The sequence below is a fragment of the Pongo abelii genome, chromosome 5, assembly GCF_028885655.2.
Source record: "Pongo abelii isolate AG06213 chromosome 5, NHGRI_mPonAbe1-v2.0_pri, whole genome shotgun sequence".
NCBI classification, from domain to species: Eukaryota; Metazoa; Chordata; class Mammalia; order Primates; family Hominidae; genus Pongo; species Pongo abelii.
The window spans coordinates 153,199,735-153,220,710 of NC_071990.2; the positions used below are offsets into that span (position 1 = coordinate 153,199,735).

At 39.7% G+C, this 20,976-nt stretch overlaps 1 protein-coding gene across 1 annotated transcript in view; it reads left to right on the forward strand.

The window, feature by feature from the left end:
* The window catches only part of CCDC170 (coiled-coil domain containing 170), a 132,012-nt gene that overhangs the window by 71,143 nt on the left and 39,893 nt on the right, over window positions 1-20,976 (forward strand). The window contains exons 6-7 of the mRNA XM_024249103.3: window positions 7,402-7,719; window positions 20,114-20,314. Coding sequence (XP_024104871.3) covers window positions 7,402-7,719; window positions 20,114-20,314 — 519 coding nt within the window. The remainder of the gene's footprint in view (window positions 1-7,401; window positions 7,720-20,113; window positions 20,315-20,976) is intronic.

Consider the following 20,976-nt stretch of genomic DNA (forward strand, 5'->3'; position numbering starts at 1 on the left):
TAACTAAGTCTTTAGTAGTTTGTCTTTAGGTTCATTCTAAAAATTTAAAATCAGTTAAATCCATATGTTAAATAACTTGATTATATAAATATTTTTTATTATGGGTCTAATCTTAGCATGTGATGCTGAGCACATTCCATTTTGCCGTATCCCTTTTACAATTTCCAGATGGGAACTGTTGATGGTCCTCCAAGCACAGTCTGATCAGTTCAGGGCAGAGTGTCTGCAGGGCTGTAGTGAAACCCAGGAACACACTGGCCTCTTGGGCAGCTAAATCTGTTGTCAACTGTACTGATTTTGTCAATGTTGAGAATTTCAAACTTAAGCTGAACTCTAATTTTCCAGAGTTGATGATGTCATTGGGAAAGCTCAGATTTGGGGAGGGTCTTCCTCATTTTGAAGTAAAATGTTTCTCTGAAGGTTCCATTCTATTGGCTCATGGGCCTGAGCAGGAGAAACCTAATCCTCCTTCTACACGAGTCTTCCTATCATTTGAATACATCTACAGGATAAATGTTCCCGTTCTTTTAACATTTCCTCTTAGAACATGATTTCAAGACTTTTGCCATTCTCCTTCCTAAACTCTGAATGTGAATTTTTTTTCAAACTATCTTTGGGGGAGAATACTTTTTTTCTTTATTTCCAGTCCATTGCTGACAAATACTTCTATAAAATACAATAAAATGAATTAATAGAAAAAAATTATTTAAATTCTATAAAATGAATGAACAGAAAAAAATATTTAATAAGATACACCAAGCACAAGTCCAAATTTTTAAGTATTAGAAGCCACAGACATAAAATTAAATTTCAATAATGAAAATCAGAATAAACATGGGAGAAAGAATAGAATTACCCAAATTGTACACATTCTTCTTTGTGTGTAGGAGATTAGTATAATGAATCACTAGTATCACTGTTATACTCATAGCCTTCCTTTTGTTGTTCTTTAGTCATAAGTTTTATTATGACTAAAATTCCCTGTATTAAAGTTCTACATACACACTTTGAATGAATACTGCTTATGTTAGTATTTAAAATTTGTGACAATGAGCTGCTTCTTGCTAGTTCACTTAGTTAATCTTGGTTGGATTGATGACAATGTTGCTTTCAGTGCCTGTTGTATAGGAAATTTTTTTTTTTTTTTTTTTGAGACTGAGTTTTGCTCTTGTTGCCCAGGCTGGAGTGCAATGATATGATCTCAGCTCACTGCAACTTCTGTCTCCTGGGTTCGAGTGATTCTCCTGCCTCAGCTTCCCCAGTAGCTAGGATTACAGACATGCGCCACCACACCCAGCTAATTTATATTTTCAGTAGAGACAGGGTTTCTCCATGTTGGTCAGGCTGATCTTGAACTCCGGACCTCAGGTGATCAGCCTGCCTCGGCCTCCCAAAGTGCTGGGATTACAGGTGTGAGTCACCACGCCCAGCTGCTAGGAAACTGTTTTTATGTTTTGCTTTTCAGGTACTTACAGTAGAAAACAAATCTAACAGAGGTTTGTTGAGAATAGATTTTAAAGCAATTTCAACAAGCTCAGTATATTTGTAGGTACCTTGTATTCAAATTAAACAATTGTAATTTCAGCTTTCCTTTTTTTTCTGTTTATTTTTTCTTAAAAATATTTGATAGAGACAGGGTTTCACCATGTTGCCCAGGTTGGTCTCAAACTCCTGAGCTCAAGTGATCCACCTGCCTTGGCCTCCCAAAGTGCTGGAATTACAGGTGTGAGCCACCATGCCCGTCTGAAACAAATGTGTTTTCAAAATCCATCTTCAATCCTTCATCTGTCGACAGTTCTATTAGTTTATTTTGTAAAGGTATAGTTATGTTTAAATGTGATGAAATTCTTTTGAGGAAAGAAGTGGGTTCTGGATTTTATATACTTATTTAGATTATAGTTGGCAAACCAGCTTTAAAATATCACATTTGTAGCCTGTTCCTTCAGTGTGCAACAGATATGCAACTCTCACCACTAGCCACTTACCACATGAGTCTAACAAAGCGTGAATAGGTCCATACTTCATTCAAAAATGGAGTATAGGCTGGGTGTGGTGGCTGACACCTGTAATCCCAGCTCTTTGGGAGGCCGAGGTAGGTGGGTCACAAGGTCAGGAGTTCAAGACCAGCCTGACCAACACAGTGAAACCCCATCTCTACTAAAAATACAAAAATTAGCTGGGCATGGTGGCACACACCTGTAGCTCCAGCTACTCGGTAGGCTGAGGCGGGAGAATCACTTGAACCCAGAAGGCGGAGGTTGCAGTGAGCTGAAATCATGCCACTGCACTCTAGCCTGGGTGACAGAGTGAGACTCTGTCTCAAAAAAAAAAAAAAAAAAAAGGGAGTCTATGGTATTTGGATGTTGCATCAGTGTCAGCTTGCTATAGAAATTGCTAATCTCTTACCCTCAATTCCTGAAATGATCTTGTTGGGACTGGGAACAGCAGGTGCAGGAGTGTTAGTGCAGGAGTGGTACCAGAATGTAAATTTGAATAGCACTGTCCAAGGAGGGTTTTATCTGTATTAAAGTTTGAATCACAGAACTGAATGCCAAACTTCAGGCTTGGTGTAATTCAAAGGAAATAGAGCAGGTCATCACCTCTCTCATTCTAAATACTTTACTTTTGTGAATGCAGCCCAAGTTTGGGAGGAGGGGAATGTGTGTGTGCATGTGCATGTGTATATTTATGCTCATATCACTGTTGACTCAAACACTTTAAATGGACTAAAATTCCCCGGTGTTTTCATAGTTGCCACTATTCTATCACATCTTCCTTTCATTTCTGACCCCTGGCTACAGTTCCCTTCTCTAGAGGTGATGAGAATTGGCAGTTGCTTGTGCATGTTTCTAGAGATATTCTTTTCATAAAAGTAGAAATGGTACTATACTATGTACCATTGTTATTTGTATAGATGCACTATTAGACACCTTACTTTCTTCACTAACTGTATCTTGGAGAGTCGTTCATATTGGTATATAAAAAACTTCCCCATTTCTTTTCAAGACTACATCATATTCTATAGTATGAATGTCTCATATTTGTTTAAGAAGTTACATATCAATTAATATTCATGTAGTACATTGTCTTTTGCTATATTATAATTGGATAACTGCATATTCCTCATTTTCTATATTTAGTAACCTATCTTATAGATATATTCTCAGGACTGGAATTTCAGGGCCAAAAGATGTGTGCATATTAAGTTTTGTTATGTATTTATACCAATAATTTATACCTGTTCACACTTCCACCAGCAATGTATGAGACTGCCTGTTTGGGGGAATTTCTGAGCTTTTTTGTTAATCATAACTGCAGTAGGTAGAATTAACCAACTGATTTTTTAATTTTATAAAATTGATCTAGGATTGAAGGAATTAAGCTCAAGCCACAGGTTCTCTGTCCTCATGATAATCAGTCATTGTACTTTTGAGTGGCAATTTGATCTCATGTGTATCTAAATCCATAAAATAGTTAGCAACAGAACAGGAATCAACTGTGTTTTTAAAACGCAAAACTTTGGATAGTTTCATTACTTAATGCAGACTCGTGCATTTAAATGGGAAGCTAAATTGAATGCCATAATCATATTATTTATAAAAGTTTTTGTTAAAAGTAATTTTGAAACAATCATTTTACATTTGTTGCTTCAGTCAGACTGAACCTAAAGATTTATTAATTATAAAATTTTTTTTAAGTGATCCCCATCACAGTCTATAGGGCCTGCCCTCTGTGATTTCCTCTGTGGAGGTCAGTCTTGGTTTTGCTCTCAGGAAGCTTCTTGTTTCTTGTCCTGTATGTCAGTGTGGTCTGACAGCAATCCCCAGGTCCTGGCCAGTGGTAGTGATGTCACATTATTTTATGCCGCTTACTTCGGTGTATCCTTGAGGTAGCCATGGAACCAGACTCCACTCTGGTGGCTTTCTCCTGAGAGCTGCATAAGTAATTGCATTTGCAGTCTGAGGACATTTATATCCAGAAGATCAGCCCTGTGGCCCTGAATCCTGCAGCACTTAATCAGAGCACTAAGGGAGCGGCCATCCCCTTGTCACTCTGGCTCTCGAGTCCTGCATTTTATACAAGAAACAGCTTAGGGTACACTGAGCTGAATGTGCCTGAAAAAGAGAAACCCAACCTGCTCACAGACACCATTGTATTCTATGAACACAAACTGATTTTGTGATTTTCACTAGACATAAATGTTGATGCCTAGGTTTAAAAAGAAAATGTTCTTTGGATTTGTTAGAGAGGATTGTTTTGGCCCTTTTCTCGAAGTCGGTGAAACAATAGTATGATATTGGGGTAGAAAAATTCCTCATAGTTGAAATATTTTAATTGTGTTTATTAGTCTTGAGGTGTTAGCTGCCAGTTGAGTTGTCTACTCCAAATTGACAGTAACTCCATAGGTCACAAGCATCTGAGATTTTTTTTGTGTATTTTGAGGATCTTTAGTGAATATATAATATTCCATATGGTTTTAGAATTCTAAAGTGATTAGGATTAATTTCCATCCCAGCATCATTGAATTTAGGACCTCAGTTTTCTAACCACACATCAGACTGTGCAGTCAGCCCTCTGCATCCACAAGTTCTACATTTGTGGATTCAACCAACTATGGATTAAAAAAATGGGAAAAAACCAATACAAATGACAAAACAACAATAAAAATAATACAAATAAAAACAACACACGATAACAGTTATTTACCTAGCATTTACAGTGTATTTGGTATTATAAGTAATCTAGAGATGATTTAAAGTATACAGAAGAATATGTGTAGCTTATATGAGAATATGATTCCATTTTATATGGGAGACTTGAGCATCCTCAGGTTTTCATATCCTCTGGGGTCCTAGAACCAATTCCCCAAGGATACCAAGGAACGACTGTAGTTTCCAAGTAAAATATGCACCCAATTTATTATTACCTTTACTGATACTAGTTACTCTAATTGAGCAAGTGAGAAGCTATTGTATTATGATCTGAAGAGAAATCTGTAAACTGTTAAAATATTGAATTTGTGATAAAGTGTCCTTGACTCTACTTTTAAGGACCGTCATTTAATTAGCAGCAACAGTGGGTCTTCTCTACAGAGATGACTAGTTTAGCAAAGGAAATGGGAAACCAAGACCTTGAAAAGCAAAAGGCATTTTACAAAATAGATTCCATAATTAGTTGAGTTATTACATCTCTGAAAAGGGCAGGCTTCTCTAACTACATATCTACTCTGTGACTTTTCTTTCAAATTGATGCCTGAGACTTCCTTGATTTTAAAAAAGTCACCATAATGAAAAAAAATAAGATGTTATGTTTCCTATAAAAAATAGGAACTAGTGTTTCAGGCTATCCTTTTTCCTGTTTCCAAGCTGTTAATGGAGAGAAATTTCTTTTAAAGCTCAGTTCTAATGCAGAAGAGATGATTGCATTTTAACTGGCAGCCTGAAATGTTATCAGCTCATTTAGATGTAGAGTCTGTTATTTAAAGATATTGTGTTTCTTTTTAGTGCTTTTTACCTCTAACATGCTATTTTTAATAATTTTTTTTTTTAACCAGTTAACTAGGCAGCAATACTATAGCAATGCTAGTTAACACGCCGCTTAATATTTCTTAATGTGAATTCATGTATTTTGGAACTTGATGTTAAAAAATAATTTAAAAAAATCAATTTTAAAGATGCTCATGCGTGTAATCCCAGCACTTTGGGAGGCCGAGGTGGGTAGATCACCTGAGGTTGGGAGTTCAAGACCAGCCTGACCAACATGGAGAAACCCTGTCTCTACTAAAAATACAAAATTAGCTGGGCGTGGTGGCACGTGCCTGTAATCCCAGCTACTCGGGAGGCTGAGGCAGGAGAATCACTTGAACCCACTAGGCGGAGGTCGTGGTGAGCCGAGATTGTGCCATTGTACTCCAGCCTGGGCAACAAGAGTGAAACTCCCTCCCGGGGGAAGAAAAATCCTCGTTTGGTGCCTCTGTGGGCCATTCTAGATTATGGTAAATAGAATTAAGTGCACAGGTAACCTTCTTTATGTCCTTCATTATTTTTCTGAACCTAATTTCACATGTTATGTTCTTTTGTTGTTGTTATTTTGAGACAAGGTCATGCTGTGTCACCAAGGCTGGAGTGCACTGATGCAATTACTGCTCATTGTAGCCTTGAATTCCTAGGCTCAAGCAATCCTCCTATCTCACCCTCCCAAGTAGCTGGGACCATAGCACATGCTACCATGCATGGCTAATTATTTTACTTTATATAAGATGGGGGTTTACCAAGTTGCCCAGGTTGGTCTCCAACTCCTGGGCTCAAGCGATCTTTTGTGTCGACCTCCCAAAGAGCTGGGATTACAGGTGTGAGCCACTGTGCCCAGCCCATATTATATTCTTTAGGATTATTCTTCTAAATATGATACTTTCCCTCTACTTTTAATCCTCCCACCTACCAAATGGCTAGTTGTTTCTGTTTCCTTTCTTCAGGTTCTTTCTGCATTAATTGCCTTTATGAGACAAGGGGATATGCAATGAATATTGGATATTGGAAGTCAATGAATATTTTTATGCAATGATGTTTTTATGAGAATATTCCTGTATTATTTAAAATAGCATTGAGGGGGCATCTTTATTCAAATAATTGTTAGTGCCTAGCTAGGACTCTGAGAGCTTATTTATTAAAAATAAATTTCCATATACACCAAGCTTGAGAAAGATAGTTCTATAAACATATTCTACATATGGACTGAATCTACTAATATGTTATCCAATGATTTGTTTTTATTAACTCTTTCTAGTGTTCCACACAGAAAAGCCTTATGTGTCAAAGTTTCCTTCTTTTTTCTAACCCAGATTTTATATTTTATATCCCTTCTCTGTTTTTTTTGTTTGTTTGTTGTTTTTTTTTTTTTGATGGAGTCTTGTTCTGTTGCCCAGGCTGGAGTACAGTGGAGTGATCTCAGTTCACTGCAAACTCCACCTCCCAGGTTCAAGCGATTCTCCTGCCTCAGGCTCCCGAGTAGCTGGAATTACAGTTGTGTGCCACCAGGCCAGGCTAATTTTTGTATTTTTGTTTAGTAGAGGTGGGGTTTCACCATGTTGGCCAGGCTGGTCTCGAACTCCTGACCTTAGTGATCCGCCCATCTCAGCCTCCAAAATGCTGGGATTACAGGTGTGAGCCACCACGCCTGGCCCCCTTTTCTGTTTTTAAGACACCTAAATTTTCCTGACATACCATTGGGATTTAATAACTATGAGGAGACTATAGGGAACTTGGAGTTAAAAATGGAAGGAGTAATTAACCCAACTCTTGTAGTCATTAGCAGGCAAAGTCAATGAATTTGCTATAGCAAATGCAGGTGTACCCTGTTGACTTCTAATGTTATTGTCTTCACTTTCTGTAATCATTTTAGGACCTGCTCAGTGCTGTAGGAGCAAAAGAAGCTCTTGAAAGGGAAGTTAAGATCTTCCAAGAAAGGCTGCTTGCTGGCCAGCAGGTCTGGGATGCCTCAAAGCAGGAAGTGAGCCTCCTGAAGAAAAGCTCTTCTGAGTTGGAGAAGAGTTTGAAGGCCAGTCAGGATGCAGTCACAGCCTCACAAAGCCAGTACTTCTCATTTAGGGAGAAAATCGCAGCCCTCCTTAGGGGCAGATTGAGCATGACTGGGTCCACTGAGGACACCATTTTGGAGAAGATTCGAGAAATGGACAGCCGGGAAGAAAGCAGGGACCGGGTGAGTGGGTCATGGCTGTTTACAGACATCTTAAGAACAGTGAGCTCATTCATTTAGCATGCTCAGTGACTGTATTAGTCTGTTCTCACAGACCCGAGACTGGGTAATTTATAAAGAAAAAGACGTTTAATGGATTCACAGTTCCACGTGGCTGGGGAGGCCTCACAATCATGGCAGAAAGCAAAGGAGGAGCAAAGGCATGTCTTACATGGTGGCAGGCAAGAGAGAGAGTGTGCAGGGGAACTGCCCTTTATAAAACCATCAGATCTCCTGAGAGTTATTCTCTATCACAAGAACAGCATGGGAAAAAGCTACCCCCATAATTCAATTACCTCCTACCAGGTCCCTCCCACGACACGTGGGGATTATGGGAGCTACAATTCAAGATGAGATTTGGGTGGAGACACAGCCAAACCATATCAGTGACTTATCTCAATTAGCTAAAAGCATCACTTAAGGCCAGGCATAGTGGCCTAGGCCTGTAACCCCAGTCCATTTGGAGGTCAACGTAGTCACTTGAGGCCAGGAGTTCACGACCAGCCTGAGCAATATAGTGAGACCCCTCTCTCTACTGAAAGTAAAAATTAAGTCCCAGCTACTTGGGAGGCTGAAGTGGGAGAATTTCTTGAGCCCACGAGTTTGAAGCTGCAGTGAGCTATGATTGTGTCTCTGCACTCCAGCCTGGGCTACAGAGAAAATCCTGTCTCTAAAAAAAAGTATAATTTAAATGTGGTTGTATTAATTTCCATTTTAATGGAAAGGCATGGCAGTCCCACAAGCCACATCTAACTATGATGCAGGTTCTGGAGTTGGACCTGCCTGGTGCTGAATCCCGTCTCTGCTGTACGTTCACTCACTGGCCATGTGAGCTTGGGTAGGTTATTGACTTTACAGCCTCGGAGATTTTGTTTTCTTATCTACAGAAAGGGGTTAGCACAGGTTCCATGACCCCTTACCTGAAACTCTTGGGGCCTACTTTGTTTTTGAGTTCAGAATTTTTCAGAGCTTAGAAAGGTAATGCAGAGTGCAGCCTTACACAGCCCTCCACGGGGGTGTCTGGGACAGTTTCCTGCTGTCAATCACATTCACAGGTCTGCAGCTAAGCCTGCGAGCAACAGTAAGTGGGATAAATGAAGACGGCAAATAGCCTCTTGTCACTTTGGGTCAGGATTTGCTGCCCAGCTGGGTCAGGTCAGGCCAAGCTTTGTCAGTAAATGAGTTATGAAAAAACCTGGATTTTGGAATTACAGATAAAAGTTCCCAGACCTGTAATGGTATCTGGCTGATCAGGTTATTGTTCCATGTATGTATTGAATGAAAAAAATTGTTATAAACATCTTAACTCATTGCCTGGCAAGTCACAACAATAAATATTAACTATTGCTGCTGTTGCCTCTCCTTCTTCCTCCTTCTCTCCTCTTTTTCATAATGTGTTGGTGCCCAGAACAGTCTTTTAGGGGTCCTATCTAACAAATGGAGAAAAATGGTTTAATTCACGTATATGATTGAGGCTTGTTTAACTCTGTCATCTTGTTTCTGCTATCAAGAACTCTCTTTCTCTATAAAGCTTTACCTAGCAGAGTCCACTTCAGCGCAGGCTTTGTTTAAATTATCATCAAACCTAAATTATAGAAGTCCTAGTTAATGAGGCTTTAAAGTAAATGATCTCCAAAGTCCTTGTATAATTCCATTATGAACTATTTCTTCTATCGCTGTCATGCTTGCTTGAAAGGAGAAAATGCATTTTACCATCTTTTAATGTTACTAAAAAACTCAGAAGAATCACTAACTCAAAGTTCAGGGCTGCATTTGTCAATTTCCTTTAGTGATAGTAAATTCTCTTTAAAAATTCTCCAAAATTCGAGCTTGCAGTGAGCCGAGATCGTGCCACTGCACTCCAGCCTGGGCGACAGAGCGAGACTCTGTCTCAAAAAAAAAAAAATTCTCCGAAATTCACGCATACTCTAGGAGCAACCTTAGTGGCCCCCTTAGCCAAGCGCATTTTCTTTTCTTTTCTTTCTTTCTTTTTTTTTTTTTGAGATGGAGTCTCGCTCTGTCACCCAGGCCAGAGTGCAGTGGTGCAAACTCGGCTCACTGCAACCTCCGCCTCCCAGGTTCAAGCGATACTCCTGCCTCAGCCTACCGAGTAGCTGGGACTACAGGCGTGCACCACCACACCCAGCTAATTTTTGTATTTTTAGTAGAGACGGGGTTTCACTATGTTGGCCAGGATGGTCTCGATCTCTTGACCTTGTGATCCGCTGGCCTCGGCCTCCCAAAGTGCTGGGATTACAGGTGTGAGCAACTGTGCCCGGCTGCCAAGTGCATTTTCTATCTCTTTGTGGAGATAAAATGTGGAGTGCTCATTGGCTGTCCTCCACTCTAATGTGTAGAGGTCTCCGCGAGTAACTTAGTTTTTCTTGTGACTCAGTTTACATGGAGGTACTTGATTGAGAAAGAAAATGATTTATAGGTTTGGAAATAAGCTTCATTAAGTCATTTCCTTAAATGGTAACAGATATGCAGATGATTTCCAGCTCATGAAAATTTAATTTAAAAAATTTTCAACTTGATGATGGTGTGAAAGTGATACACATTCAGTGGAAACCATACTTTGAGTGTGCATGCAGCCATCCTGTTTTTCACTTTCAGTATTCAACAAATTACATGAGACTTTCAATACTTTATTATAGAATAGGCTTTGTGTTAGATGATTTTGCCCAAATATAGGCCAATGTAAGTGTTCTGAGCACTTTTAAGGTAGGGTAGGTGAAGCCATGATGTTCGGTAGGTTAGGTATATTAAATGCATTTCTGACTTAAGAAACTTTCAACTAACACGTCTTTGTCGGGACACAACCTCACCATTAGTCGAGGAGCATCTGTACTTCAATAGCTAATTTTTTTTTTTTTTGCCATTTCATTTTATTGCTTTCCACTTCTATATTTTCAAGTATTTTCTTAAAACGACTTTAATCCCTGAATGTGAAACAAGACACATAATTATCAGCATGATGTATATGTTTATTTTCTAAAGCCAAATGATGTAAATTGGTTAAGCTGGGTATGCTTTCTCCCACTCCCCATAAAAATTAGAATGATTCAGAGTCTTTTTAGTGCCTTTGTCTGCCATTCCTACCCTGTAATTTTTTTCAATAGCTGCTCTCCCTATTTAAAAGCCTGAAATCAAGCATATAGCTGGTGTCTCGTGTGACTCATCTTCAAGTAAAATCAGGAGAAAATGGATTTCATATATTGTCTTAGAAATGTTTCTAAAGAATGGGAGCTTTACAAATTGATGAATCTGTTTGTTGAGGAGGCTGCATGTCCCTGCCAGCTGCCATGGCTACGCACACAGTCAGTGGCTGAGTAATTTTGATGTGAAGGCTCAACGGCGGGTTCAGGCTCAGCTTGGCAGATTCTCCGCTTCAGGCCGGCTCCTGCTTCCCGAACATTGCTTGTCTTGTTTACCCCGTGCTATCCATTTTTCCCCTCCTGCGTTTGTAATTCTCAGTAGAATTCAGGACACCACCCACACTTTTACAGCACGTCATTTCTACTTGTTCCTTGCATATCTGCTTCTGGCAGATTTAATCTTCTTTTTAGAAGCTTTACTATATCTTAGAGCAAGGTTTTTCATCCTCAGAACTACTGGCATTTTGGACTGGATAATTTTTTGCTGTGGGGGCCTGTCCTTGCATTGCAGGATTTTGAGCGGCATCCTTGGCCTCTACCCGCTAGTAACACTCCCCTTCCCAGTTTGTGACAACCACAGATGTCTTTAGAGACTGCCTAATGTCCACTGGGGGTCAAAATTGCCCCCAGTTGAAAACCACTGTCTTAGAGGAATGTTCTACTGCCAGGTTCCCACGAATTCTAAATGAGTATTTAGATGTTACTTAGCCTTGGAATTTCAGGACACCATAGCAGTTGTTTATGAAATAATGACTTCTTGCACAATGACAGAAAGTTACGACATTTTCAGATTTTACTTTAGAATTTTGAGGCAATTTTGTTTTCTTTCTTCTTCACCTCTGTCTGGACATTTTTCCTGTTCTGCTTTAGGTACACCTAAGGATTTATTTCCTTCCTTGAGGTGTTTGCTGGTCCAGGGGCTCTGTGGGAGCTGTGGGGACCCCGCCTGATGCTGTAAAGCAGGGGTCTCCAACCCTCGGGCTGCGCACCCGCACCAGTGCATGGCCTAGTAGGAAATGGGCTGCACAGGAGGAGGCGAGTGGTGGGCGAGCAAGCAATGCTGCCTGAGTTCACTTCCTGTCAGATCAGCAGTGGCATTAGATTCTCATAGGAACGTGAACTCTATTGTGAACTGTGCCTGTGAGGGATCTAGGTTGGGTGCATCTTATGAGAATCTAATGCCTGATGATCTGAGGTGGAACAGTTTCATTCTGACACAAAAATTGTCATCCACGAAACCAGTCTCTGGTGACAAAAAGGCTGGCGATCTCTGCTGTAAAGGACTGGAGATGTGCTCCACAGCCCCCTCCTCCCCATTCTGATCTTAGAGCCCGATTATCATTCTCCTGCTCTGTTTTTAACCCTGCCACCTACTAAAGTGAGCATCTTCCCAGAAGCACCAGCACACTTCCATTTGGGACATTTCATTGTCCAAAATTATGTTGCATGGTCGCTCTGGGCTACAGAGGTATCTGAGAGAGTGAACAGATGGAAGTTTCAGCTTTTCCAGCCTCTCCAGTTATATGAGTTTCCTGGGGCTGCCATGACAAAGTACCGCAACTGGGCGGCTTAAACAACAGAAAGTTCTTGCCTCACAGTTCTGGAGATGAGAAGTCTGGGATCAAGGTGTCAGTAGCGTTGGTTCCTTCTGAGGGCTGTGAGGGAGAATCTGTCCCATGCCTCACTCAGCTTCTGCTGGCCTCAGGCATTGCATTCTTTGTAGTAGGGATAGTGTTCTTCCTGTGACTTCACATTGCCTTCCTCTGTGCATGTCGGTCTTTGTGTCCAAATTTCCCCTCTTATAAGGACCCCAGTCATCCTGGATTAGGGTCCACCTTAGGGACTTCATTTTAACTTCATCACCACTCGAAAGACCCGACTTCCAAAGAAAGTCACATTCTGAGGTACTGGGGGGCTTCAACATGTCTTTTTTTGGGCAGACCTAATTTAACTCAAAACAAAACTTGAGATGAACAGAGGAGGTGGGGTAGGGTTAGCCAGTCAACAGTGCTGGCCACACAAGCCAACAGGAGGGAAGGAGGATTTGGTCGACACTTTCTAGTACCTGATAACTTACATATTCCCCAAGTGAAAAATTATAGCTTGAATAATTGGAAAAGAGTTTATGTCTAAAAGGAACTGGACTTTAAGTGACCCAAATGGCTCTTTCTTCATTGTAGAACTTTTTGGCTTCTATTTGGTTTAATTTTAGGACAAAAATGTCTCTCTGGTGAAATCAACACATAGTTGTCCCTGGGGAGTGAATTAAATCTTTAAGGGCATTATGACTTTACTTCTAAAAACCATGCAGCTTATTCTTTAACTATATTGTGCTTCTTGTTTAAAAAAAAAAGCACAAACAAAAAAATGTCTTTTTTGTTTAAAGGTATGTATTCTTCACCCCTCACCCCCCACTGCCCACCTCTAGTGTTGAAATATCTGGTGCATTTTGTCCCACAGAATATCAGGTATACATTAAGAAATGATCCTAAGAAAAAGAAAAGAAAGAAAGGCTTATTTATTGTTTAGACTTTTTGGTGTGAAAAACAACACAAGTTTATGGTTTTGGTGGAGCACATATGTTCACTCAGGCACTGGCATTTGATGTTCCCAAGAATGAGTCAGATTGGAAAGTTAATTTATTTGAATTAATTTATCTAAATTTAGTTAGAAAAAAACTTGGTAGTGTCGTATGCACTGACACCTCAATAAGCTTCCGAAGCTACGTTCTGTGATCTGATAGAGTGCAGGAGGGCTCTCAGCTGTTTTCTTCTCTCTGGACACAAGAATCTTGGCATGGCAGGTATCCCCTGCAAATTTCAGCGATCTACGTATTAGTGGTTTTAAAGTTTCACTTCGCTGAGTCTCAAGGCTCTGTAGAGCACCCTCAGGTCCAGATGGGGTGAAGATGCAAGAGAGACCTTCTTGCCTTTGATTCAAACACATTTGTCCCTTATTTGTTCTTCCTAGAAAGACTTCTAGTTGAGAGAAATACTATGCTGAAAATAGTTTGAGAAACATGACATAGGACAGTTCCTGGAGGGTTCTTTAGCTCCTCATGGTGACAGCAAGGATTGACGGAACCCATACACTGGAGCAGTAACCCCGATGATGGAAATGGACACGATGTGTTGAACTTCAATATGGTGTGAAATACTGTGGGGGTCAAATGATCTAAATCAGCTCATTGAGTCATCATAGCAAAGTCTACGAATTTCAGAGAGATTAGTCACTTGCTTCAGTTAACCTGCTGGTAAGTGGTACAGGGGAAATTGAAACCAGGGCTATCTGACTCCAAAGCCCCCGTCCTGCACTCTGGTCGACGTCAGATGCTTACATCTTCCTTCAGGGTCAGTATCACTCCCTTAGTCTAACTTACTGCAGTTACTCTGGGCGTCAGCTTCAGAATGGAAACCATACTGATTGATGTCTACAGAAGGCTTGCTTTTTTCCAGTAAAGTTGGTGGTGTGCTGACTATGGCTAAGTGATTACGCAGTTCTCCCTCTCTCCGTTTGAGGTTTATTGAATCAATTTTCTCTTTGGTTTCATTCTCTCCGCTATGTCATTTGTGGTATAGGAGATGTTGAAGGGTCTTCAGGTAGAAATACTCACTTCCTGTTTGCAGTCCAATGTGAAACCACATCTCCTGATGTGCTATACTTCTAATAATGCAAATCAGTCCCTTGGGAGGCAGCATCTTGTGGACATTTTTCTGTAGATTACCATACCAAGATAAACACTGTTTCTCTTGCATTAAGATCAGATTTATCTGCTATATTAGTAAGGTATACTTACTAATATAACTATGAAAGTATCAGTAGATTTTTTACTATTGGTAAGCAGGAAAGGTAGGAAATAAGAAATGAGGTTTCTCAGAGCTTCATGTTCTGGGATGACACTAAAAATTTCCTTGGTAAATGTGATTCCTTGGATGTGGCTCTGAATAGCTTACCATCAAATATTTAATTTCAAGCACACACACAGAAGTGTTAAATTAATTGAATTATAGGTCTGGAAGCTTGAGAGCCATGGAAGCACAGGATTGAAGAGTTTAGAGCTCAAGTGGTCTAACCTTCCTCATGTAGCACTTCAATCTGCATTGCAACATTCTTAATTGGTATAAGCATACCTCAGAGACCACTGCGACAAAACAAATGTCACAATAAAGTGAGTCACACAATTTTTTTTTGGTTTCTCAGTGCATATAAAAGTTATGTTTATACTAGACTATGTAGTCTATTAAGTGTGCAATAACCCTATATCTAAAAAACAATATAGATACCTTAATTAAAAATACTTTATTGCTAAGAAGTGCTAACAATCATCTTAGCCTTCAGCAAGTCATAATCTTTTTGCTGGTGGAGGGTTTTGCTGTAATGTTGATGGTTACTGCTGATCAGAGTGGTGGTTCCTGAAGGTTGGGTGGCTGTGGCAATTTCTTAAAATAAGACAACAATGTAGTTGAAAACAACAATTGACTCTTTTTTTTCTCAAAAGATTTCTCTGTAGAATGTGAGCTATTTGATAGCGTTTTACCAACAGCAGAACTTCTTTCTAAATTGAGGTCAATCCTCTCAAACCTTGCTGCTTTTTTGTCAGCTAAATTTATGTAATATTCTAAACGCTTATTGTCATTTCAACAATGTTCAAGCATCTTCACTAGGAGTAAATTTCATCTCAATAATTTTCTTTGCTCATCCATGAGAAGCAACTCTTCATCCATTCAAGTTTGATCATGAGGTTACAGCAATTCAGTCACGTCTTTAGGCTCCACTTCTAATTCTAGTTCTCTTGCTATTTCCACCACATCTGCAGTTACTTCCTCCACTGAAGTCCTGAACCCCTCAGAATCATCTCATAGATGACACCTATGATGTTGATATTTTGACCTCCTCTTATGATTTATGAATGTCCTTAATGGTATCAAGAGTAGTGAATCCTTTCCAGAAGGTTTTCAATTTACTTTGCCCAGATCCATCAGAGGAATCACTCTCTATGGCAGCTGTAGCCTTATGAAGTATATTTCTTAGATAATAAGACTTTAAAGTCAGAATTACTCCTTGATCCATGGGCTGCAGAATGAATGCTGTGTTACTAGGTGTGAAGACAACATTCATCTCTTTGTACATCTCCATCAGAGTTCGTGGGTGACCAGGTATGTTGTCAATGAGCAGTAATATTTTGAAAGGAATCTTTTATTGAGCCATAGGTCTCAACTGTTGGCTTGAAATATTCAGTAAAACATGCTGTGAACAGATGTGCTATCATCCAGCTTTGCTGTTCCATTTCTAGAGCACAGTCAGAATAGATTTAGCATATTTCTTAAGGGGCCTAGGGTCTTCAGAATGGTAAATGAACACTGGCCTCAACTTCAAGTCACCAGCTGCATTAACCTCTAACAACAGAGTCAGCCTGTTCTTTGAAGCTTTGAAGGCAGGCATTGACTTATCCTCTTTAGCTATGAAAGTCCTAAATGGCAACTTCTTCCCATAGAAGGCTGTTTTGCCTACATTGAAAGTCTGTTGTTTGGTGTCGCCACCTTCATCAATGATCTTAGCTAGATCTTGTGGATAACTTGCCTCAGCTTCTACATCAGCACTTACTGCTTTATCTTGTACTTTTATGTTATGGAGATGGCTACTTTCCTTAAATCTCATGAATCAATCTCTACTAGTTTCAAACTTTTCTTCTGCAGCTTCTTCACCTCTCTTAGGCTTCATAGATTTAAGGAGAGTTAGGGCCTTGTTTTGGATTAGGCTTTGGCTAAAGGGAATGTTATGGCTGGTTTGATGTCTATTCAGACCACTCAAACTTTCTCCATATCAGCAATAAGGCTGTTTTTTTTTCTTATCATTTGTGTGCGTCTTAGTCCGTTTGTGTTGCCATAAAAGAATACCTGAGGCTGAGTAATTTATAAAGAAAAGAGGTTTATTTGGCTCATGGTTCTGCAGGCTATACAAGAAGCACAGTGCCATCTACTTCTGGCAATGAACCTCAAGAAACTTTCACTCATGGCAGAAGATGAAGGGGAGCAGGCATCACATGGCCAGAGAGAAAGAAAGGGAGAGAGAGGAGGAGGTGCCGGGCTCTTTTCAACAACCAGATCTCACGGGAACTAAGAGTGAGCAGTCACTCAATTCTGCGAGAATGACATCAAGTCATTCATGAAGGTTCTGCTCCCGTGAACCAAACATCTCCCACTAGGCCCACCTCCAACCGTGAGGATCAAATTTTAACATGCGATTTAGAGAGGACAAATATCCACACTGTATCAGTGTGTTTACTGCAGTAGCACTTTTTTTTTTTTTTTTTTTTGAGACGGAGTCTTGCTCTGTCACCCAGGCTGGAGTGCAATGGCACAATCTCAGCTCACTGCAACCTCTGCCTCCCGGGTTAAAGTGATTCTCCTGTCTCAGCCTCCTGAGTAGCTGGGACTACAGGTGCCTGCCACCACGACTGGCTAATTTTTGTATTTTTAGTAGAGATGGGGTTTCACCATACTGGTCAGCCTAGTCTTGAACTCCTAACCTCAGGTGATCCACCCACCTTGGCCTCCCAAAGTGCTGAGATTACAGGTGTAAGCCACCGTGCCTGGCCTGGAGTAGCACTTTTAATTTCCTTCAAGAACGCTTCCTTTCTATTCCCAACTTGGCTAATTGGAGTAAGAGGCCCAATTTTTGGCCGATCTCAGATTTCAACATGCCTTTCTTACTAAGCTTAGTCATTTCTAGCTTTTGAGTTAAAATGAGAGAAGTGCGACTCTTCCTTTGTTTTCTTTTTTTGAGACGGAGTCTCATTCTGTCACCTAGGCTGGAGTGCAGTGGCGTGATGTTGGCTCACTACAACCTCTGCCTCCCAGGTTCAAGTGATTCTCCTGCCTCAGCCTTCCAAGTAGCTGGGGCTACAGGCGTGAGCCATCACGTCCAGCTAATTTTTGTATTTTCAGTAGAGATGGGGTTTCACCATGTTGGCCAGGCTGGTCTTGAACTCCTGACTTCAGGTGATCCACCCACTTTGGCCTCCTAAAGTGCTGGGATTACAGGCGTGAGCCACTATGCCCAGCCTGACTCTTCCTTTCATTTGAAAATTTAGAGGCCATTGTAAGGTTATTAACTGGCTTAATGTGAATATTGTTGTGTCTCAGGAAATAGGGAGGCCCAAGGAGAGGAAGAGAGATGTGGGGTCAGCCAGTTAGCGGGAAAGTCAGAACGTACACATTTATCATTTAAGTTCACTGACTTATATGGGACTGGTTTGTGGCACCCCAAACACTGCAATAGTAACATCAAAGATCCCTGATGACAGATCACCATAACAGATATCATAGTAATGAAAATGCTTGAAATATTGCTAGTATTGCTGAAATGTGACACAGGGACACAAAGTGAGCATGTGCTGTCAAAAAATGATGCTGATAGACTTGCTCAATGCAGGGTTGCCACAAACCTTCAATTTGTAAAAAGCTAAAATATCTGCGAAGAGCAATAAAGTAAGTGCAATAAAGTCAGATGTGCCTGTAGTTAGCCAATTTCCAGCCATCTTTGGTGACTGGGAATCCACTCCCTACTGGACAGTGTCTTTACACAGCTGTAGTCATTGTAAAGTTTTCCCTTTCTTCTTTATTTTGATTATTTATTATTTTTAATTTTTTTCTCAGACCTCACAGGGAAGAGTTTTTCCTTTCTTATAAAGGAATGCTTAAGTGAATGATGACAGATTCTCGTGATGAATTCTTAATGCAGCCATTAAAATGTTAATTAAGAATTTCAAATGACATGAGAATAATTAGGTAAAAACAAAGACACGAAATTGCATGTATAATATTTCAACTATATTTTAACAATACACAAAAACAAATTATTTAAAAATATTAATGGCTTTTGCCTCTGGGTGTTGGGATCACAGGGGATTATTTTTTGCTTGTTTATACTTTTTGTGGTTAAAAGAAATTTTATGGGGTTATCTTACTTTATAATTATAGGAACTGGGGAAAACATTTTCCTTTCATAAATATGGAATTTCTTCTCTGATTTATACCTATTGGTTCTCAATATAGGCTCCGAGGGTAACTCAGAACAAATCCTTTTGTTCTCCCATATAATAGCCTTTCAAAAAGTTTAAAGGCAGATTACATGTTTAAGCATGGCTGTTTATAGATGGGGAAACAGAAATTGTTTTCTTTTTAAAAATTTAGACAGTAAAAATCTGAAACAGTCAGGATGTTTCCATTTCTGTGAGAATGGTACTGTACTGTTATGTAAATACTATGTTTTCCCTCTTCTCTTCCAAAATAAACCATCGAAAGAAAACAAATTTATCACCCTAGACTTGGTGGTTTTATTGAATTCAACATTTTATGAAACTGGATTTAGTAAAATCAGTTTGAGTTTTCTGAGAGTGTCCCTGAGGTCCTTGGTAAACTTGCACACTTGGTTTAAGGGAATGATCAGGACAAAAAGAGGAACTCCCGGGAAGGATGGGAGCACTGGGCAAATCAGGTGGGTTGTGGAGCGCCTGGAGGGACTTTAACATGGGACAGTACTCAGATTCCCCTGCTCTCTTGTACATTGACACTGACCCTATTTAGAGTCACCATATTAAAGAGATGTTGACCTCTCCAATGCAAAAATGGTATTACTCTGTAACTATGTAGTATAGAGTCAGCATCCCTGGAGTTTAGGGCATAGGTAACCAATCTTCAATAGAAAGCTGAAAAAAGTTTGAAAAAGCATATACCTGTACATGAATTCCCTGTAATACCTCAATGTTACCTACCAAGATTAACTCACTGTCTAATCTTAAGTCAACTCAAAATGGTGAAAGAATTTTTCTGGGGAATGACTCTTTGTAGATTTTTACAGGACTTTTTGTCTTAATTCTTTTTCCTACTAAACTTTGAAACTCTTAGCAATAGTTTTGGGGTAAGTAAATGTTATTCATAAATTTTTGTCGATTAACCTGTTAAACGAATTATATAGAAATTAAAAATACCAATAGAAAAATTTAATTCAATAATGAAAGTAGATTATTTCAAACAGAGGCAAATACAGCTATCAATTACATATTTTAAATGGGATTTTTACAAATAATCTGGAAGTTGGTATCATAAACAGTTATGCTGCTTAGGCAGAGCAGTAGATGTGAACACTTCCTTGCATCTAAAACAAGGCTTATTCTTGATCTGTTTCTTTGTTTCCAGATGGTCTCCCAGCTTGAAGCCCAAATATCTGAGCTTGTTGAACAGTTGGGAAAGGAGTCTGGGTTTCACCAGAAAGCTCTCCAGAGAGCCCAGAAAGCAGAGAATATGTTGGAGACTCTTCAGGGTCAGCTGACACACCTGGAGGCAGAGCTGGTTTCTGGAGGTGTTTTGCGAGACAACTTGAATTTTGAGAAACAAAAAGTAATGACCTGAAGGCATGTCCATGAGTGGAAGCATCTGTTGTAGTATAAAATGTTACCTGAAAATATTCTGAATTTTACAGTATTTAGTTTGGTTAAGTCCTGGACTTAATTGGTTAAGTCAATTTCAAGGAACAATGGGTTTGGAGCTTCCTTGATTCAAATTAATTTAATTAAACGCAACAAGTATTTATTGAATGCCTATCATATATGAGGTCCTAAAGGTTTGGCAAGCTGAAATATGAATAATACACAGTTCCTGATCTTAAAGGGCTCATAATTCAATAGGGGAGACAGATACTCAGATAACTTGCTGTCCTGTAAGTTTATATGTGTTGTATGTATTGAATTAATAGAGTGCTGTAGGAACTTCTAGACAAAGGGAAGATTTTATAGGAGAGGAAATAATTAAGTTCATTTTTGAAAGATAAGTCAGATTATAGTGGAGAGAGGAGACAGATACTATAGGGGAAACAGTTTGAACAAAGGCATGAATTCTGGCAAGTGCACAGTATATTCAGAGAACGCAAAATGGTGAATCCTCTATGGCTGGAACATGTTATTCTTGGTGGATCTGTGGCAAGAGAAAAGACTGGAATGGCTTAGACTATAAAGATGGAGTGTTCTTTACTCTGTAGAATATGAAGTGTGGTAAGTGTGAGC